A 14,898-nucleotide genomic window follows, 5' to 3' on the forward strand; every position below is an offset into this window, starting at 1 on the left:
AGAGCATTGAGAGGTCCTTCTCCACAGAGAATTGGAGCAAGATATTGCTACAGGTGATCCTCCTGCTAGAGTTCACGCTGTATTACAGCTTCTACTGAAATCTGATTCCACTTCTGAGTCTGGGAGGAGCTGATGCTAATGTGATGCATGTTTACCTTTCGCAGGGAACATAGCCTACTTGACTCCTGATAATTATAGACTTCTGCAATAAAAAGGTATGCAGTGTGCTTTTTGTACCTAAGAAAACCTACATTGCAAGGTATTTTACTCCATATTGTCATAGCGTAGCACAGAGAGGTAGGTTTTAGGACGTTAGATTTTCAGTTGATTTTTTAACAATGATTGAAATGTTAATTTTATTATCATTGTTCAGAACATGCAATTATGCAGTTTTATCATATTCTATGTGCTTTTTTTAGATGTGATAGGCAATTGGGTGGGCATTTTACCTCCTACATGGAATAAAGGAGCACTTATTGCTGTAGGTTTTTCAAGTTTGACTTGTCAAACAATATTTCCCATTTTGGTTTTCTAACTCTTTGATTCTATTTCATTTGAATCTGTTCATATGATGTCCCCTATTGTGATAGGTGCCAATTACTGGGAAGCAGATACACAGCATTTCAATCTTTAAGATGTCCCAGATGTGGGAGGCACTTACTTTTGTAATAGCTGCTTTCCCCCCATATGCCTTTGAGACATTTTACTGATGGGTAGAGCTTGAGGTTATAGATGCAGCCTCAGGGCAGTATCATGTTTATAAGGCAGCACCACCGTCTGTACATACAGGGCTCACCAAGGTCTGGAAATCCTTTTGACTTACCAGGAACATCAGAACTGCTTTGCTGGTCCATTACCACCCGTGCATAGGAATGTCTGCCTGGGACTCCTGAGCAATGAAAGGGCAACATGACCTATCATGGATGGCTGCATACCCATTCCTCATCTGAAAACATTAGCTCTGGCTGATTTTGTAGTGGTTTAAATTAAACAGTCACCTTATACAGGAAACTTGTACAGTTTGTATCATATACCACAACTCTAAATCTGCTTTTGCAGCAGGACCAGATGTTCCATTACCAATACAACCTATTAGTCCACAGACTAATATTGCTACAATGGGAGAAGTGCCTGCGAAGAGTAAAGAGATTCCCTTCTGGGTTTCTTGCAAGACGAAACGGTATACAACACCCCAAGGTATAATTAAAGAATATAGACTATGGGCCTTATTATGAGTCTAGTGGTCCCTAAACCGCTAGACTCACAGTGGTGGTCCCAACCGCAGCCGTTTTGATGGTCAGACCACCATATTAAGAGTTTGGTGATCAGATCGCCATAAGAACGCCAAATCTGCCTGGATCAGTGATCCCGATTTGATGATGGTAGTCGTGGTTACAACCAGCCATGGCGGCGCTGAAGTCAGCGCTACCGTGCTGATTACAACCTTGTTCTCTGCCAGCCTTTTCATGGTTATTCACCCGCCATGAAAAGACTGCCAGAGAACAAGTGCAGGGGACCACGGGGTCACCCTGCCCAACACCCTTGAAATGTGCACTGTCTGCTGTGCAGACAGCGTGCATTTGAAGGGTGCTAGTGCACCCTGCGTGCAGCAGCATTGCCGCCGGCTCTAATATGAGCAGGGAGTAATGCTGCCGCACCTTTCCCACTGGGCTGACTTGCGGAAACCTTGGTTTCTACCGGTCAGCCCAGAGGGAAAGTTGTAATGGAGCTGGAGGAGAGACCACCAGCATCGTGGTGGTCTCCTCCTCTGGACTTTGGCAGACAGATGTTTCTGTCCACCAAACTCCTAATGACCCCCTATGTGGCTCCTTCTAGGGATGGTGCCACCCTAAGTGGAATGGAACACAAGGAGAAGCATTTTTGCATGTATGCACACAAGCACACATGGCACACCTTTGTTGGCAGTTCCCCTTGAGGTACTGAAAAAAGTACAGAACATGCATGGAGCTGCACCAGCTCTAGACTTAAGGATACAATTAATGGGAAACTTTTCTGTAGTCTTCTCGATCATCCTGTAAAACATTAAGGGAGAAGCTTTGGTTCTGGGCATACGCCAGAGACTGGAAGCAGTACCAGTTCGAGATCATGAACAGGAACTATCAAAAATAATAGGTGAAGTACCTTAGGTTTGTGAATCAATAAGGGACATTTGAAACCTAAAAAGTGACATTAAGGGTTCTGTTAAGGAGAAATCTGCAATGGAAGGCTGGAAGAAACCAGGGGATAGAAAACAAAAATGGACTGGATCTCCTGCATCTTGGGAATCTAGTAGAGGTGGTTATAATTTAAGGGACCACAAGAAAGTTTAAATAGTAACAGTAACAGTATTCTGATATCCGCTCTCTACATTCTTTTCAGGACAGAGATGGTAAATGAGGAGAGAAAGGGAGTTGATCTGAGTACTAAAGAACGGAGAAGTATAACAGAAACGGTGATGCAGTACGAGAGGCTAACGTCAGCATGAAGAGGGAACAACAAGGATTGCACTCTAAAACTTCAATTAAGAGGAAGAAAGTAGCAGGGCCTTCTATGAAACGTGATGGTCCAAATACGGATTCTCCTGCAAAACAAGACTTAGGTGAGAGCACTCCTTGACAGCGTATCAGATGTCATGATAGTACATCAGAGCTTCAGAGGTTTCTGGTGGCGAGTTCAAATGATGAGTTCATATGAGTTGAGACTCCAGATAAACATTTAAATCCTCCTGATAGGGTTTATGATTTAGAAATACAGATTGAAGGGGGACATACCGCACACTAAGAAAGCTGTCTTCTGAGTACATTTATCTGATGATTATGCCTTCATACTAGCTGAGGAAGACTAGGCTCCAGTCATGAGAGTAGCTTTTTATTTGATATTTCCTGAAGACATCAGGTGAATTTACACCAGTGAATGGGCTGTAAGACAGGTTCCGTTCTTATACGGGAAAGCAAGTGAGAAGGGACATATGCAGTGAACTTTAACCACATGCTTGATACTGTTTAAAGTCAGAAACAAAACATGGTATTAAAGCAATATTAGACCAGTTGGAATATAAGGGCATAATGCACCTTGCCGCCTTTTCCCACCTCCAAACCTCCCAGGTCCTATATGATAGTTTTAGACTGTAGGAATTTAAGTGCATATTCAAGAACATATGTTGCGCAAAACATGAATTGCACAGGTTTAAATATGAATCTACCTTAGACATCTCTAATGGGTTTTCCAGTCAAAATGTAGCACATGAAAGTGAGTATATAACCACCTTTAGTTTTGACAAGATGCAATCCTCATTTCGACGCTTGCCTAAGGGCTATAAGAACAGCCCTAGCTTATTCTCAGCTTGCACCATGAAGATCTTACAACATACCATACATTGTTTTACATACAAACCTTATTGCATTTTGACTTACAGATGTGTACCAGGTATAGCATGAGAAAAAGTACAACTACCAAGCATCAAGTGGACAAAATGATTGGAAAAATTCTTGGCTACAGTACAGACATAAGAAATATGCAATACGCTTCATCTGCCATTGTTAGACCTGACAGCCTTAAGTAACTTAGTAACTTTTTGCCTGCCTCTCTCCACTTTTTGAACACTGTTTTTGCTGGATTTAGGACTCTACTCACTTTACCACTGATAACCAGCGCTAAAGTGAATATGCTCTCTCCCTTAAAACATGGTGACATTGCCTCATACCCAATTGGCTTATTTAATTTACTTATAAGTCCCTAGTAAAGTGCACTACATGTGCCCGGGCCTGTAGATTAAATGCTACTTGTGGGCCTGAAGCACTGGTTGTGCCCCCCCACATAAGTAGCCCCTTAACCATTTCTCAGGCCTCCCATTGCAAGGCCTGTGTGTGCACTTCCACTGCCAATTGGACTTGGCATTCAAAAGTACATGCCAAGCCTTAAAACTCCCCTTTTTCTACAAATAAGTCACCCTTAAGCCAGGCCCTAGGTAATCCATTGAGCAGGGTGCTGAGTAGGTAAAAGGCAGGACGTGTACCTGTGTAGTTTATATGTCCTGGTAGTGTAAAACCCCTAAATATGTTTTACACTGCTGTGAGGCCTGCTCCTTTCATAGGCTAACATTAGGGCTACCCTCATATACTGTGTGAGTGGTAGATTCTGATCTGAAGGGAGTAACAAGGTCATAGTTAGCATGGCCAGAGTGGTAATACAAAATCCTGCTGACTGGTGAAGCTGGATTTAATATTACTATTTTAGAAATGCCACTTTTAGAAAATGAGCCTTTCTCTGCACTTAAATCCCTCTGCGCCTTACAAACCACATCTGGCTGTGTTAGGTAACAGCTCCCTTGTGCATTTCACTCAGACAGCCCCAAACACAGGATGTGCAGTCTGCATACTGAATGGGTCTTCCTGGGCTGGATGGGGGGAGGGCCTGGCACTCACATGTCAAAGGACAATAGCCTGCCCTCACACAATGGACTGCCAAACCCCCTACTGGGACCCTGGCAGACAGGATGGGACTGAAAGGGGACCTTGTGCATTTCTAAGCCACTCTTTGAAGTCTCCCCACTTCAAAGGCACATTTGGGTATTTAAACAGGGCCTCTGACCCTACCAATTCAGGCAGTTCTGGACAAGATACCACTGGGGAAGAAACTCTGAACCAGAACCTGCAACCTGTCAAGAGAAGCTGCCTAGCTACCCAAAGGACTCACCTGACTGCTTTGCTGGAAAAGATTGCTGCCTTGCTGTTGCCTGCTGCCTTGCTGCCCTCTGGCTCTGCTGACAAGTGCTCTCCAAGGGTTTGGATTGAGCTTGCCTCTTGTTTTCTGAAGTCTCAGGGCTAAAAAGACTTCATCTCTGCAAAGAACACCTTGTGCGGCAAAATGTTGACACAAAGCCTGTGAGAAACGATGCACAGCCTGCATCGCAGTGAGAAAATCACTGCACTACGAACCGGGACGATGCAGCCCGTGTCCCTGAGTGGAAATCGACGCAGCACCAGCATGGTGACCGGAACTTTGATGCACTCCCAACTGGATCGTCACATCGCCAAACCGGAACAACGCATCACGAATTCCTGCAAGAAGAATTGATGCAGCGCCTGCCGTGCGATAGAAATTTCCCTGCATTGCTCACTGGATTGACGCAGCTCCTGTGACTTCGTCCTGTACGCCCAGGATTTCTCTGCATCATCCCAGGGGCGTCCAAATACCCCACAACCCAAAGAGGATCCAAGTCCGCAAGCTGGAAATCGACGCAAGGCCCTGGCTGCGTGAAAAATATTGACGCATCGTCTGTGTGCGCCCAGAGAAATGGACGCACACCTCCCTGTTCTCCGCACATCTCCTCCTCTGCAGTCCCTTGCGTCAAATTTAGACGCAAACCAGGTACTTTGTGCTTGTAAGAGACACTTATTGCTTTTAAGAACTTAAGACTCTTTTTATCATTCTCTAAAGTGATATTTCAACGTGTACTTATCAAATCGTGATCGTTTTGACCTTATTTTATCCAGATAAATATTCTGTATTTTTTAAAACCTGTGTGGTGTATTTTTGTGGTGTTTATACCGTGTTATTGCATGATTTATTGCACATCACACTTTACATATTGCCTTCTAAGTTAAGCCTGACTGTTCAGTGCCAAGCTACCAGAGGGTGGGCACATGATAATTTGGATTGTGTGTGACTTTCCCTGACTAGAGTGAGGGTCCTTGCTTGGACAGGGGGTACCTTGACTGCCAACCAAAGACTCCGGGGCATATTTATACTCCGTTTGCACCGGAATTGCGTCGGTTTTTTTGACGCAATTCCAACGCAAAACTAACTCCATATTTATACTTTGGCGTTAGACGCGTCTAGTGCCAAAGTCCATGGAGTTAGCGTCATTTTTTAGCGTGGACACCTACTTTGCGTTAATTATATGCAAGGTAGGCGTTCCCGTCTAAAAAATCGACTCCGAGGCATGTGCGTCGGATTTATACTCCCGGGCAAAATTCACGCCCGGGAGTGGGCGGGTCAAAAAAAATGACGTACGGCCGCTTTTGCGCCGTTTTTTAGCGCCTGCAAAAGGCAGGCTTTAAGGGACCTGTGGGCTCTGAAGGAGCCCAGAGGTGCCCTCCCATGCCCACAGGGACACCCCCTGTCACCCTTGCCCACCCCAGGAGGACACCCAAGGCTGGAGGGACCCATCCCAGGGACATTAAGGTAAGTTCAGGTAAGTGTATTTTTTTTTTTTTGTGGCATGGGGGGCCTGATTTGTGCCCCCCTACATGCCACTATGCCCAATGACCATGCCCAGGGGACAGAAGTCCCCTGGGCATGGCCATTGGGCAAGGGGGCATGACTCCTGTCTTTGCTAAGACAGGAGTCATTTCTATGGGGGTTGGGAGTGAAAAACAATGGCGTAAATCGGGTTGAGGCGAAAAAATTGCCTCAACCTGACTTGCCCCATTTCTTGACGCCCAAGCCCCATATCCCCCTACGCCGGCGCTGCCTGGTGTACGTTGTTTTTTTTAACGCACACCAGACGGCGCCGGCGGCTTACGCAGGCTAACGTCATTCGATAAATACGGCGCCCGCATGGCGCTTCAGAATGGCGTTAGCCGGCGCTAATTTTTTTACGCAAAACTGCGTTAGCGCAGTTTTGCGTCAAAAAGCATAAATATGGGCCTCCATTTCTAACAGCCATCTACATAGCTCAGTGAAATGTAATTAACATAACCCATTAATGTATTCAGTAGTCCCTAACCCCTCCTCTTCCCTCAAACTCATTGTTGTCATGGTATTCATAGGTGTACATATATTGTGCAACTGTGTGCAATATCTTTGTGGGAATGTAACTTGTGGGACTATATATCCCACTGAGAATGGGTTTGAATTTCTTGGTGTGTTGTGAGCAACCATACATTGATGATATCTTTCTTACAGATGACGACTTAGATGTACACTTAACAAGGGTGTACAAAGCTGTCACACTAATACTATCACAAGGTTACAGAATTACTTTAAAAAAATCAAAGATCACCTACCTTATCGTGACCTTCTTTGGATAGAAGTTATCCACTGAGAGCAAGGGCCTGACATCTGATTTCCTTCAGTAGTGTGCTCCTTGCATCCTCCGAACAAACTGAGGAAACTGTAATCCCTGCTGGTATTCCTTAACTTTGGATCAACTTACTTGTATGTAAGTTACTTGTAAGATCAACCTAGTTCTTCAAGCCATACCAAGTCACTGTTGTTATACGTATGTAACCTACAATGAGGGACAGACTGTTCTTACTGCATACAAACCTCACTTGCATTATGTAGCTGAAGCACGTTTATTTTCTATTGATAAAGTTCTTGTCGTTGTGCAAATGGTTATCTTGAAAGAGCGTCGCCTGGCGTGGTGAAAACTCATGATTGTAGTTTCTTCTGCCCCAATACTGGAGGTGGTCATCAAGGCAAGCCTTCCTAATGCTTGTGTCCTACACCTGAAATGGGTGCAATGGGCCTCGTCTTTGAGTGGATATAATGTTTCAATATTATCCCACTCTTTGTACTCAAGGATTTCACCAATACGAGCTACACATTCCTCCTGCTCCAAAAGCCTTGCCCATTGATTTTCATCAGAGCACATTCTGTACAGAAGGCTCTGCTGAACCAGTGGTAGGAATGAATATGAGTACTCTGCAGCCTGAGTGGCAGTGTAAGGTGTAGTGAAAGATGGTATATTCCATCAACCTCACCTATACTAAGACCTTAGGCAACAGAACTGCACAACTCTCAGAAATGAATGCCCTGTTACGTGCATTACAAAAGTTCCTCCACCTATAGTGTTGGATTCATCCTTTTGTGTGCAAGGGTACAATGCTGATTTGTAGCACTGGTGATTGCCTGGATTCACGGATTCAAAAGGAAAATCAACTAAAGATAAACAACTCTGGGAAAGTATAGCTGTCTCACAAGACAAGCGTCCACTGGAACCTGTAAGGCACACTTTGTGGAATCAGTGTGATGGAAATCATGCTAAAGGAAACGCTGCAGCTGACTCAGCTGCCAAAGCTGCATTTCAGACTGTTAGAGTAGTAGCCCTAACCAGATCTCAAACAAAGGTTGGCACAGATATTTTTACAGCCATACATACCAGCAAACAAGGCAGAAAACCTTCCACAAGCTTTCTTCCTGAATATCCCCCACCCTCAATTCAGACCACAATGCTGTAGTCACACTACCAGGAGTGGGAGACAGGATATTACCTAATAAAATGTCCAGATTAGCTTTAATCAGGGAAACCCGTGAGGGATTGGAATTGACACATGCTGGAGCTAATATAATAGTAGCACTGCTACAAAAACGCTATTGGTGGACTTGTTTATATAAATAATAATAATAATGATAGATATGCTGCAGACTCAGGTCTCTGACAAGCGAGCTATGCATTGAGTTGCAAAGTTCTTACATATTGCGGGCCATTTGGTGTCAGATTTGAAGATTTTCCCTGTGGCACGTCTTTGAGAGAACACTTCAGAATGTACCATTTAAAATCGTATTCAACCTGTTTGCTGCATATCTCAAGACATCTCAGGAATGCATTGCAGTCACTTTCCAAATGGGATCTTTACGTATTATGTTTTTTTTTAAAATTCAGAAGTGCCATCGGAGCTGTCACTTCATAAAACATTGTACTTAGCGAGGCTACAGCGCTGTCATGCAATTTTAGATACATTTTTCATTTTTTATGTTCATACGCCATCTAGAGGAGTTCAGTCAGAATTGTCTGTGAAAGTCTCCAATGCAGGTGGTGGGGTGTGTATGTATACTTTTCCTCACTTTAGTCTTGTTTTCATTCGCTAGACATTCTCGATTTACTATAGTATTTTTCATTAAACCACATTGCTGGTGAGCTTATAACTTACATTTTCACAAGCATATTAAGCAACATTGGATATTCTTACGTGCTTCATTTTGGATTCAAATGTGGAGTTCGATCGACATGCGAGGTGCTTCACTATATGGTTGCAGGCTTCCGTCTTCCCAGATCCACTTTCTCCACTGTGAGAAAACAAAGACACATGTCAACGCTCTGGTTCTCGTGTAGCATCTAATATACCCATAGCCTACAATAGACTGGGTAAAGAAGGCGTATTAATAAACAGCAACAAAGAAACAGAATTATTGCATGCAGAAAAAAATAGGATGAACTCAAAGGGAAAGATAAAAGAGGAATATTGCAAGAGGTCTTAGACTTGCAAAGGCTCTGTAGTGACCCACGCCCTAGTTAGAGAGTTGTGCATCAACTCTGCACATAGCAACTCCAGACACCTCTGTGTCATGACTCCACCCTGCCATGTATCCCGCATCAGGCGTGATTCTAACGCAGTTCAGTGTGATGGCCTGCATCACCGCACTGAAATGGAAAATCACGCATTACAGCGTCTCTCTAGCTATTAAGGGGAGCGCTATAATGCAGTTGCACAGATCAACTGAGCAAAGTGAGCAGTGCTGGGCTGTGTGCGCTGTGCACGGCTGCCAGGCTGCTCCCGGCACTCCAAAGGTCAAGGGGGTGGCTCAGGTGCCTCGCAGATGATATGGAATACTCACTCTGTTACAATGTAAAATCTAAAAACCGATACACCCACCTCCTGGGGCTCTCGGCTGACACGCGCGCAAAGAAGGTACTGATGTCATACTGTGAGCGTTCAGTGGCCAGACAGTAGTTCATTGTGTCTGCGGTTGTGGCATAATTTAATTGGCTCAGGCTGCGTTTCGTTTCTGGGCTGGCAGTAGTGCACGGTGATTGCAAGAGATTATGCTGCCCACCAGTGTGACTGATCTGTCTTCTGACCTCCCGCGGCAGGCACAGGTGGCCTGCAGGGGTCAAGGTGGTCGTGCCGGTCTGCAATCATTTCTGTTGCGGCCTGGGGCACGGTGGAGATCCATTGATTTATAATTCCCATGACCTGGCACACAATGGTTTCACCAGCCCATTTCTGTCCCGCCTGCCTGTTCTGACTGACACAGTCCGAACTGAGCTTAGCGTACTTTGCCCAGTTGACAGATCAAACAGGACCTCGCCACACTCCTGACAGAACAGAAAAGGACACTCTTGTCCTGCCAGCCCTGATGGGTCTCAAAGTAGCTCAGCTGCGTGGCACCAAGTATGGAGTTGCGCCACTTCTAGACACAGTGTCAAGTGAGTACAGGGCATACTTTGATCCAGCTGCCAACATTAGAAGAGGGTAGGGGGAGGTAATAAAAAAAAAAAAAACATAATCAGCAGACTGTATGAAACAGCTAGTTTCAAGAGTGAGAAAGCCAAACTGAAGCCATTTTTGTTGAAAAAAAATTGGGAGTCTCCCTTAAACTGGTCTACTGGCCTGTTTTGCTTTTATTTTGACTGCTCTGCTACTGTACTAGGAAGCTGCGTTATACATCAATACAAACATAAAGTTCAAGGACCAGTGTGTTAGGGGCACTGTATTGTAAATTAGCATGAATTAATGGGTGCTACTGCTGATATTTTTTTCCCTTGTCTTCATTGCTTCATTTTGCTCGCGAGAAAATGTGACTCATAGTTGTTGAACGTCACTCATAATTACACTGAAATTTTGAAAATGTCACACATAAGCAACCTGCAATCTTGGTAGCTATGATGACTCAATTTCCCGTAAAAAATGTGCACCTACGGCTGCCTAATCGAGTTTGAGATCTGTAGCCTAGATTAACTAAGCCTTTGCACTAGCCCTTGCATCATTACGCAAGGCAACGCAGAGCAAAGCAAAGGCTTTTTCGAATTTACAGAAACATGCAAGTCCTGATTTGCTTTGTAAACAAATGTAACACGAGGCAGCTGCCTGCTCTACATTCATTTACATTTCAACTAGGGAGGTCTTCCAAGGGTGGAGCATGGGTGTTCCCATCCACCCAGGCATTTTGGTGGATTCCCAGATTTGCTAAAGCTAATAAACCTGGCAATACATCAAAATGCTACACCTTTCCCACCGAGGTAACAAGGAGATATAGCTTTATTTCTTCTTATATGTGTAATATTTTGAGGAACACATAGAAAGAGAAAAATGCCTCTAAGGATTACTTTTGTGCAGGAAAGTGAGAGCACAAGGACAGAACATAAATGCTCCATATCTTCATAAATATGGAGCATTTCTACCCTCTCCCTTTCCTGCAACACAGTGCAGTGCAGCAAGTTCCCTTGCTGTGCCACATTGTGTTAAATAATAGTAAATGTGCCCCAGATTGTGTGCCATAGTTGCAGCTTGTATCACTTTGCAGTGTCCCCTTCAGCCTTACTCTGTAGCAATACAGGGTCAGCTATGGTGAGCAGTGGGTGATGTTCATTTAATGCTCAGCATTAGAACAACCCAGCCTCAAGCATATTCTGAAGCATAAACTTGAACCAATGCACATTCTAGAAATACCTCCATGCACATTAAGTAAAGCAATCTATTTATGCATCTACTTTATACTATAATGTACCAAATGGTGACTAGGGGCCAGATGTAGGAAGTTCCGATTTTGCAAATCGGAAATTGCGAGTCGGTGCGACTCGCAATTTCCGATTTGCAAAATCGGATGCAGAACGGTGTCTCAGACACCGTCTGCGATTCGCTATGGGGTTGCAAAGACCCACCTCATTAATATTAATGAGGTGGGTCGCATTTCGCGACCCCATAGCGAGTCCCTGCACTCACAGGGGTGGTGGCCAGCTGAAGACAGCAGACCTCCATGTCTGTGACTGCTTTTTAAATAAAGCAGTTTTTTTAATTTTTATTTTGCAGCCCGTTTTCCTTAAAGGAAAACGAGTTGCAAAATAAAAAAAATACCAAAACCTTTTAGTTTCATTTTTTCAGAGTAGGCAGTGGTCCATCGCACCCCTGCCTGCTCTGAAAAAACATTTTGGGCAACATTCACAAAGGGGAAGGAGTCCTGTGGGGACCCCTTCCCTTTTGCGAATGGGTTACAACCAGTGTGACACTGGTGGTAACTGCGAATTGCTTTGCGACCGCATTCGCGGTCACAAAGCAATTTAGCATAGCGATGCGAGTCGCAAATAGGAAGGAGACACCCCTTCCTATTTGTGAGTCGCATTCACAATTTGCGAGTCGGTACCGACTCGCAAATTGTGAATGTGCATCGCGATGGGCATTTTGCATGGCGCAAACTGCGATTTTCGCAGTTTGCACCATGCAAAATGCTTGCTACATCTGGCCCTAGATGTTTTACAGGTAATAGGTAACTCAAATTATTACATTGCATACAACAAAAGTGGAACCTTTTGAACAATAGGAAATCCAGCAGAAGAAGTACTGGGGCTTATTTACAAGCCCCGTGGCGCAGGGTGGAGAAGCAAAATAGGTTGCATTTCTATCCTCTCCCCCTGCGTTAGTGCACAAATTGATGCCTAGCATCAACACAGGCACCCTTGCACCATGGTGCAAGGATGCCTGAGTTGTAGGGATGATTGTTTTTGTGCAGGAAGGGACTTCTTCCTGCACAAAACAACCAAGAGAGGTATTTTTCTCTTTCTATGAGAAAGAAAAGAGGGAGAAATAAAGCTATTTCTCGCTGGTGCATCACTTATGTACCACCTCTGAGGTGACTTCTAAATCTGGGAATGTATCAGATTCCTTTCACAGCAACAGCCATTGAACGCCCCTTTCATGCAGTTTTTTGCGTGAAAGAGTTCCATATTTAGAAGCCCATGAAAAGTCATGCAAGATGTCTTTGCATGGCCTTGTAAATATGGGATGGCACACTGCGCCACTGGAGCATTAAAAAAAATTGACGCTCTGGTGGAAAGGGTGCCAACAGGGCCTCATAAATGAGGCCCATTGTTTTTATGCAGAACGCACCAAGAATATAGAGTTAGAGTGATATTTAGGAAGATCAGTGGCAAGTTTTAGGAGGGTGGGCATTAATGTACCAAAAGGTGGGACGATGTGTTTTTTATTTTTGAATGAAAGTCACAAGGCTGTGTTTGTTTAAATGTCATTAAGTAGAAGGTGTAAGCCATTGTGTCTCCGCTAAATGTGAGCACCTGGACAATCTAAGGGACATATTTTCAAGAAAGTGGCTCATCGGTCCTGATGCGCCAGTCTTCTTGCGTCACCCCGCCCCACCTAACAACACCATGGTTGCGCTGTATTTACAATAGGGCACACCATGGTGGTTGCTAGGACAATAGCTAGTGCAGCAAAGCACAGGGATCCCATTGATTAAAATGGGTGTGTCATTTTAATGCCTGCTCTGAGTAAGCATTACAAATGACAGAACAAAATGGCACAGGGAAATGTTGTAAATTTTACTGTGCCATTTTTTTCGGACCTCCCTGCGTCAAACACCCCCTTGCATACATTATGTGTGACACAGGCATAATATGGCCCAAGGGTTTACAAAGTGGTGCACTGGAAGCATTGCACCACTTTGTAAATACATTGCGGAACAAAGGCCTCCTTAACGCCACCTTAGCATAAAAAAATGATGCTAGGGAGGGCAAGGTAACGCTAGGGGCTTGTAAATATGCCCCTAAGTTCCTAATCTTGCTACTTGCAAGTGTTTTGGCTTCTGATTCCTTTTAGGCCACTTGATATCAAAAACAGATTGTAGTAAATATTGGGAATGGCTATGTAGGCAAGACATCATAATTTGAAACTGATCTTCACTTTTATTGTATGTCAAAGAAGGTCACTGACTATGGACACCATGTAGTCCATTGTTTGTCAGGAGACATAATTGGGCTGACTGCCACACAGGGTACTGCTTTGAGAGTCATAAGTGAGGAATCTAGAGCACCCTCTACAACAGTATTTCCAAAGCCCAATGTGGCGATAAAGTGAGCTTAAATTGATGTTTGATTCACTTTTTTAAAGGAAGTGAATATAGAAATTCACCCATGTGCACACTCCAATAATGTATAGTATGAAATCGAGGGTAGAATCAAGTGGGAATCAGAGTAATTTTACAGTGTGTGAGTAAAAGAGAGAGCACGAGGAGTCCCCTACTTTCCATAGATCCAGTACTGATGGGTTAACCAGTGGCACCCCCCCCCCACCAGTAGCAACAGCTGCAAACCTTTTATGATAAAATGATAATTAACTATGTTTATTATCGTTTTGTAGTAAAAGGGGAGGGGCACTGTGCCCTGTCCAGCCCCGCCTGTGTTGCCGGGCTGGGGAGAGCAGGCACAGGGTCAAGGTCTGGGTGCTTCCAGCCAATCCAATTGGCCGCAGGGCAGGTTGGAAGCCTGTGCCTGCCTGCTGAGGAGACAGAGGAGCAGAGGCACAGAGCGGAGATACGTTAAAAAAAAAAAAAATCTTAATATTAGCAACACCCACCCCTGTTGTCAACCCCCTACCCCCCTTTGCGTGCTGCCCCACCCCCTGTACCCTGGAGAGCTGCGACTGGGTTGAACATCAAAAGCACCTCTTCAGTCCATTAAGGCAGGTGCAAAGAGTGAAGATGAACTCAATTCTTGTTATTTTTATGTAGATTTGTATGGCCAGCATGCATTAAGTGTATGCCACCTAAGATTTTCAATGTGGTTGTTTCCATGCGGAAACCAGGATAAAAGCCAGATTATATGTAAGTGTTTCACGGCAATGATGGTATTCAAATTGATTTGCAACGCATTCCCCGATAACGTTCCTTATATAATAGAGTTTGGATTCCAGTTGAAAGTTTGCAGTAGGTCTGGATCAAAATTGAATTTTGAGGATATGGATTTTTTTTCCAGTTATGAAAGAATACAAGAAAATTGTGAGAGGTGTATTCATCAATTCAGAACAGGTAGATAGGAAAGTTTGCTCCTGTAATATATGCAAGGCAATTGTCGAGATAATTTGTCGGATTAAACATCTTAATAGTGGTGTATATGGCGTGCCTGTTGATAGGAAAGAAGGTCCTCCATCTGAATGTAGT

General features: G+C 44.2%; 1 protein-coding gene across 1 annotated transcript in view; it reads right to left on the reverse strand.

Moving 5' to 3' along the window:
• The window catches only part of MYO16 (myosin XVI), a 2,485,855-nt gene that overhangs the window by 1,453,358 nt on the left and 1,017,599 nt on the right, over positions 1 to 14,898 (reverse strand). The window contains exon 14 of the mRNA XM_069204246.1: positions 8,919 to 9,015. Coding sequence (XP_069060347.1) covers positions 8,919 to 9,015 — 97 coding nt within the window. The remainder of the gene's footprint in view (positions 1 to 8,918; positions 9,016 to 14,898) is intronic.

Source organism: Pleurodeles waltl, chromosome 8 (genome assembly GCF_031143425.1).
Source record: "Pleurodeles waltl isolate 20211129_DDA chromosome 8, aPleWal1.hap1.20221129, whole genome shotgun sequence".
In the NCBI taxonomy this organism is placed as follows: Eukaryota; Metazoa; Chordata; class Amphibia; order Caudata; family Salamandridae; genus Pleurodeles; species Pleurodeles waltl.